This window comes from Xenopus laevis, chromosome 4L (genome assembly GCF_017654675.1).
Source record: "Xenopus laevis strain J_2021 chromosome 4L, Xenopus_laevis_v10.1, whole genome shotgun sequence".
Taxonomy (NCBI): Eukaryota; Metazoa; Chordata; class Amphibia; order Anura; family Pipidae; genus Xenopus; species Xenopus laevis.
In genome coordinates this window covers 51,403,287-51,410,799 of record NC_054377.1, presented here as the reverse complement: position 1 = coordinate 51,410,799, position 7,513 = coordinate 51,403,287, and the positions used below count along the sequence as shown (strand labels likewise).

General features: G+C 44.1%; 1 protein-coding gene across 1 annotated transcript; it reads left to right on the top strand.

The window, feature by feature from the left end:
* Positions 1–3,843: 3,843 nt before the first annotated feature.
* On the top strand, positions 3,844–6,042 carry LOC121403145 (lamina-associated polypeptide 2, isoforms alpha/zeta-like). Its single transcript, XM_041591038.1, has 2 exons — positions 3,844–4,645; positions 4,740–6,042. The coding sequence occupies exon 2, from the start codon at positions 4,744–4,746 to the stop codon at positions 6,040–6,042; it is 1,299 nt and encodes a 432-aa protein (XP_041446972.1). The 5' UTR covers positions 3,844–4,645; positions 4,740–4,743.
* The last annotated feature ends 1,471 nt before the right edge of the window (positions 6,043–7,513 follow it).

Below are 7,513 nucleotides of genomic sequence, written 5' to 3'. Positions count from 1 at the left end.
TAACCATTTTTTCTCATAAACTCTACATTTTACATTTAACAGAACTATGCAAAAATGAGGGATTTTTTTAAATAATAAAACATGAAGCTGCATTGTCTAGAATCATTTTACAAATTACATATACACGTGTATCTAATGGAACAGGCAAAACCGGTTTTAACAAAGCAAAAGAAAAAAACGATAAGGAGTTCTCCTGTTTACTTGAACATGTAAGTTATTATCTGTGGTACATGCTTGTGTTGCCTATGTGTGCTGGGCAAGAATTTACTGTGATAGATCTGGTACTGAAGGTGCTATGATATATGTGCCCATGGCTTTTATATATGGGTGTTTAGGTGTGTTGTAAAGCATGTGTCGGTATGAGGTAGGTTGTAGCCTTGCTTAATTACCATAAAATAAAGGCCACACTGCAAAAAAAGGTGCAAAGGCAGTTAGTTTATGAGAGGCAAAAACTGGTTCAGGCAACAGGTGTTGCCTTGTTTACTCCGTTACTCCCACCAACTGATTACATTATGAATAACTGCTACTTGTTCCTTTCTTTTGCTGCAAAATTTCTGCCTGCTATGCATTAAATTATTTCTGTAGGGTTCATTTTAGAGGTGCTAAATTGCCCATGCAGTTATTAGTAGCAACCTTCCAACAATTAGCTTTTAATGCTCTACTACAAGTTAGAAAAAGAAACAAAAATCTGATTGGTATTGGTAATTACACTGGCACAGTTTTTAGCTAGAATGTTTGTAAATCAGCTCCAATGTATTTTATGAATACTTAATATAAGGTTGCGAGGAATAAGATTGCCCCAGTTTCTTCTGAATATCAAAAAAAGCATTTGCCTAATAATTTCAAGCAAATTTCTCATAGACATTCATTAAAAATGTTCATTGCTTTTAAAGTTATTGCTAAAAACAATTGCTATCGAAAGCAGCATTTGCTTAACTTGTGGTTGTTACGTTTTAAACAATGTTGCAAAAGTCTTAGTTCCCCAGCAAAGACAGGTCCGTTGTTAATCAGCTGCCTTGTCTTAAATTGTATCAATAGTCTGAGCCTGCGCTGTCCAACTGGCAGCCTGCGACCCCCTTTTCTGTGGGGCCCCCTACAAGTCTGCCTGCTGTGACTGCTTAGCTTAAAGGGATACTGTCATGAGAAAAATGTTTTTTTCAAAATGCATTAGTTAATAGTCTTGCTCCAGCAGAGTTCTGCTCTGAAATCCGTTTCTCAAAAGAGCAAACAGATTTGTTTATATTTAATTTTGAAATCTGACATGGGGCTTGACATATTGTCAGTTTCCCAGCTGTCCCCAGTCATGTGACGTGCTCTGATAAACTTCAGTCACTCTTTACTGCTATACTGCAAGTTGGAGTGATATCACCCCCTCCCTCCTCCCCTCCCGCAGCCTGACAATAAAACAATAGCCTGCCAGAAAGCAGTTCCATCCTAAAGTGCTGGCTCTTTATGAAAGCACATGATCAGGCAAAATGACCAGAGATGGCTGCCTACACACCAATATTATGACTAAAAAAATTTCTATTGTAGAGTGAATTATTTGCAGTGTAAACAGTGTAATTTAGAAATAAAGAAATAAAAACGACATCATAAAAATCATGACAGAATCCCTTTAAAGGGTATCAATACTGAGATTAACTGGCCCCTGCATTGTTTACCCCTCAAATTCAGATTATGAGATCCTGTTTACACATGTAATCCCCCCCCCCTGCATTGTTCACCCCCTAAAACGGTACTGTTCACACCTCAGACCCAGACTGAAGGTGCCCACATTGTTCACCTGATTACACTCCTACAAACTGCTGGAGGGGCACCAGAATTGTGTCACTGTAGCACAGTATGAACTGTTAATTTTAGTGTGGTCTTGTTAGATTTCCCTGTCTCCGGCTGTAATCTGCTTCTCTATGCTCCCTGTGTGTGCTATAGTCTGTCTGCCCTATGCTCCTTGTATTTACTATAATCTGCAGGCCCTATGCTCCCTGTGTGTGCCACACTCTGCTTGCCCTACTCTGCTTGTGTGTGGCATACTCTGCCTGCCCTATGCTCCCTGTGTGTGCCATACTCTGCCTGCCCTGTGCTCCTGTGTGTGCCACACACTCTGCTTGCCCTACTCTGCCTGTGTGTTTCATACTCTGCCTGTCCTATGTCCCCTGTTTGTGTCATACTCCGCTTGCCGTATGCTCTCTGTGTGTTCCATACTCTGCCTTCCACATGCTCCTTGTGTGTGCCATACTCTGCCTGCCCTATGTTCACTGTGTGTGCCATATGCTGCCTGCCTGTAGGATGCAAACTTGGTAGGGTTTGTTTGTTAGCATTTGGAAATTTTTGTTAGGGGTTCCTAAGGTGTTTAAACATGTGCTGGGTTGCTTTGTTATCCACAGGAGAGGAGGGGCATATGGATTTAAGGGTATGTTTTAATATGACTTACAATTTTCCAATATGGGGGATATCCCTGCAATGAGCACATGGGTGTGGTTGTAGTAACATGGGTGTGGTTCAAAGTGGGTGTGGTTTAAAACAGAGTGGTAAACACTGGCTTCCATTATCGACTTCCATAATCGGCCCTCAACCACTTTGGCCAGAAAAATATACATATACAAATAAATAACTTAAAAAACCATGGAATGAATGCATATTACAAAGTAGCTCAGAATTATGTTTTTTGTTATTAGGGAAATTTTTATTTTGGGGTTGACATGCCCTTTAATGTCTATATGCTGTCTTTGATGCACTAGAAAGCTAGCTTGTGGGTCATTTAGAGGTAGACAGGCCTGGAATCGTTGTGAGACCAGAAAGGCCCTGGTAGCAATATTTTAGAGGTGGCAAACTGCCCAGTCACATTCTAAGGAGCACCTCAGACGTACAGCTCCCCAGTGCTCTGGTGCGCGTGCTTGAGTGGGAGGGTTACGCACCTGGAGATAGGTGGTCGGGCACTATGAAAGTGAGGCCTAGGGGCGCCCGTGCAGGAAATCCGGGACTGGAGGAAGATTTTGTGAAACACTAAGATATCCTTGAAACTATAGGTGAATAGCAGAAAGAATGTGTAAAATGAGACAGGGCCCAACTATTGAATGAGAAATAAGAGGAAATTTAGCCTCAATAATTTGTTGTTAGGTGATTATCTCCCAAATACAAAGACATAAAGTTCCGTCCAAAATAATCAGTTGCAACCTAGTGGAATCTTCAAATAGTCAGTTTAAATTACTGATTATAATCTTGTTCTAAGGTTTATGGCCATTGCACCCACTAATAGAAACCATTTTTAGAATTAATAGTGCATTTTAACTACTGAATTTATTACAGTGCTCTAGAAGAGCAGCATTCTACATTTTAATTTTTTAGTGCTCCCCTGGAGGCAGTAATTTGCATTTTTAAAATTCTTTATAGAAACAAAGGGGTGGATCATAATATGCAGTGTATCAGTAAATCATTAAGTGATCATTTTGCTGAAGCTGACATATACCAGCAGATATAAAATTCCAATGCTGAATGTTTGAACTGTAGTTAAGTTAAAAAAATATTAAAGGGGGGCCTAGATTTTAAAGAATGTGATTGCCCAAGCAGCCGGTTTGAATATATTGCAAACTGCGTTTTGTTTAGAATAAGACTACACAAGGGATTTTATCTGATCCTCCATGCAACACCATGATACGCCGTGCAAAACCACGCAACAGCACAAGCTTTTGTAGGATGCTACAGAATCTGAATCCCTTAGGCTAAAATGTAAAGTTGGATCATATAGTCGGGTGGAGTCTTTAGTTCATGCGTTTACATTCCACAGTCAATATATTTCAATGATGAAAAAAAATCTTTCCCTGGTCCTCTCCATGTCCTCACTCTGCGGGATAGCCCCTCCCTCTCCTCGAAGAAGAACCCACCCCCTAACTGATAAATTAGGAGGAGTACCTCCCCTCGGTGTCTTTTTTGGGTTCTTCCCTCTCCTGGCTCCTGAATTCAGGAGCCAAAATTTTGAATTTTCAAGGGAAGAAGCAGGGGCTGCTGTTAGCGTCCCAGAGAAGAGGGTTTTTTATATATTTATTTCCCTCGGCAGCCTTACCTCAGGTGGTGATCCTTGACGGGACCCAGTGGCTGATTCTCCCTGTGCCTGTGCCTACCCGGCCTGCCTCACCAAGGGCGTCCGGCGGCTTGGGGACTGTATCCTCTCCAGTCCATCCTATTTTTAGGCTACAGGAGGGGTGGCAGCAGTTAGATAGGGCCTACGGCACCTTCGGCGCGGCGGAAGCAGTCGGACAACGGGAAGCGCCATGTTCGCGCTGCACGCGAGACCTAGGGGCGGCGCTAAGCGCGGGTCAGCCGGAAGCTCCGACGGAGCAGGGACAACGGCCCGCATTTGCCATACTTCCGCATAGCAAGCTCTATGGACGAGCCTGCCGCGCGGGGAGGAACAGGAACTGGAGGGCTTATTTAAAGCAGGGCCTTCCTCTCTTACCTCGTGGCTGCCTGTTCTCGTGTGGATCAGCTCTGGGTGCCGACTAGGTAGGTTAGGGGAATGAGAAAGGGGTAATCCTGCTACAGAGGCCTTAGGTTTCTGATTTTCGTATTAATTATTTTTTGCAGGCTGCTTTTGCCCCCTGTCTTGTTCCAGCTGCCACCCCAAACAAGTCTTCTTTCCTTGGTTGAGGTAAAAAAAAAAAAAAAAAAAAAAAAGTGTTTATAGGATCAGTAAATTGTTCTTGGAACACTTTGTGATTATCCTATCTCTTATCTGGTTCTAGTGTCATGAGGCCATCCAGATCAAGAGAGAGATCAAGGGAGATCTCAGAACAAAGAGAGGATCCTCAGCTGGCTCCTGCTACCAAATGCATGGGATGCAATGAGCCACCATTACCCGACAAGAAACTGTGTCAAGCATGCCTTATAACTGCTTCAGGTGTCGAGGCAAATTCAAACATGGGAATCCTAGCCTGGATAAAGGAAGCAGTGGCAAAGGAGATTAGTGTGGCCACAGCCTCTACTTCTAGAAGTCCGCAGTTGGATTTTGACCCAGATCCAGAGGACACCTTTGCAACCAGAGCATCAGAAGACCGGGGTTCATCTACAGATGAGGGAGAGGAAGTTCAGTCTTCATTTGATTTTGCCCTTATTCAGCCTCTTATAAAAGCGGTAAGGGCTTCTTTGGTCTTAGAGGACGAAAGCCAGGCCTCAACATCATCATCCTTTCTGCCATGTTCTAAGCCTAAAGGACAGACGTTTCCATTACATCAAGAAGTGATGGACCTAATCAAAGCGGAATGGGACATTCCATCAAAGCGCAGTAATATGCTAGCTAGAGGGAATAAGTTATATCCTTTTAAAGATGATGAGGTAAAGGACTTTAGTACCTTACCTAAAGTGGATGCTCCAGTTTTAAACATATCCAAAAGTACTTTATTACCCATTGAGGATCAAGCAACTTTGAAGGATCCAATGGATAAGCATCTGGAGTTAGACCTAAAAAGACTTTTTACCACAGCAGGAGAAAGTCTCAAGCCAGCAATTGCAAACCTCTCAGTAGCTAAAGCCTTGGAGGTGTGGTTGGCCAATGTAGATGTAGCCCTGAGAGAAGGTCGGGATAGAACAGAAATTCTGGAAGGCCTAAAGGAGTTAAAGCTGGGCTCGGCCTTTTTAGTTAATTCTTCAGTGGATCAGATCCGATTGGCTTCCAAAAGCTTGTCCTTATCTGTAGCCGCGAGAAGGGCCTTATGGCTTAGAGCCTGGGAGGCAGACTCAGCCTCTAAAGTGGCTCTATGTTCTCTACCGTTTCAAGGTCAAGTCTTATTTGGGAAAAAGATGGAGGATTTGATCTCTAAGGCATCGGGGGGCAAAAGTCAATTGCTTCCCCAGAAAAAGAAACGCCAGATGGGAAGGCCATCTTTCAGAGGGAAAGCCTCTCCTAGATCAAGATTTGTACCATATGATCGCAGGCCTTTTCGTGCGGGAAGAGAAACTTCGAAACAAGACAGCTGGAAGGCAGGTCAGTCAGGTTTCTTTCGCATGTCCAAAGGAAAGGCGGGAGAAAACAGCCGTAAACAATTATGAAGGTGGTGCGACCCAGGAGCCTACGTTGGGAGGAAGACTTCATCAATTTCAGGCTGCCTGGGAACAATCCATAGAAGACAGATGGGTTCTGGGGATTGTGAGGGACGGCTACAAACTAGAATTCAAAAACAGTCCTCCATATTCGGGATGCTTAGTATCCCAAATGCCGATGGACAATTCCAAACGGTGGGCACTTCAAGCATGTCTCATCAAGTTGGAACAACAGCAGGTGATATGTCAGGTCCCTTGGGATCAGAGAGGAACAGGAGTATATTCCAGGTTCTTCATAGTCCGAAAGACATCAGGGGCATGGAGGCCAATACTGAACCTAGTGAGGGTCAACAAGGCTTTGAGGATCCAACACTTCAGGATGGAATCCATCGATTCAGTAAAAGCGGCTATGTCTCCAGGGGATTGGATGTGTACCATGGATATCAGAGACGCATACCATCACATTCCCATTGCAACTTCGGATCAAAAGTTTCTTCGATTTGCAGTGGGACAAAATCACTACCAATTCAGATGCCTTCCCTTTGGGTTAGCCACAGCCCCAAGGGTGTTTTCGAAAGTCCTGGTGACCCTAGTAGCACAGCTAAGGTGGCAGGAGATCCGTCTATTCCACTATCTAGACGATCTAATTTTGTTGGCATCATCGAAGGAGCAAGCGAACAGGCACAGGGACCGATGCGTGGAGACATTAACATCTCATGGCTGGCTCATAAATTACAGCAAGAGTCACCTATCCCTGTCGCAGAAAGTGTCTTACCTGGGAGCTTCCATAGACACAACGTCAGGACAAATTACGTTGTCAGCGGAGCGACAATATTCACTGGGAGCAGTAACAAAGAAAGTGAGGACAAGTCCAGAAGCTCCAGCCAGTCTAATACAGAAGATCCTGGGCATGATGTCATCCACGATTGGGCTAGTTCCATGGGCTCATTGGAGGATGAGGCCTCTTCAAATGTCATTCCTACTACAGTGGGACGGGGAATCTCAGTCTCAGACAATAAGGATGCCATCACAGCTGCGATCTTCCCTCTTATGGTGGGAGGAACAAGACAATCTGAACAAGGGAGTCAAGATATTCCCAGACAGTTGGACCATAATGTCAACAGACGCATCAGGCCAAGGCTGGGGGGCAGAATTAGGATCCGAAGTGGCACAAGGTCGTTGGCTCCACCCGTCTCCAAACCTGCCGTCAAACATATTAGAACTAAGGGCAATTCGGCAAGCTTGTCTAGTTTTTCAGGAACAACTAAAAGGTACAAGGCTAAAAGTAAAATCGGACAATGTTACAGCAGTAGCGTTCTTAAGAAGGCAGGGGGGCACAAGAAGTCTAGGACTCCTGGAAGAAGTTCAACCCATCTTCCAATGGGCAGAAGAGTATTTGGTAGACCTCACGGCAGTTTATGTTCCAGGTCCACTAAACAAAGTAGCGGATCTGCTCAGCAGAAGCTTTGCAGAAAGACAC

Bases quoted from the DNA above. Each gene is read 5' to 3' on its own strand.
- LOC121403145 (XM_041591038.1), top strand. From the start codon at position 4,744: ATGAGGCCATCCAGATCAAGAGAGAGATCAAGGGAGATCTCAGAACAA.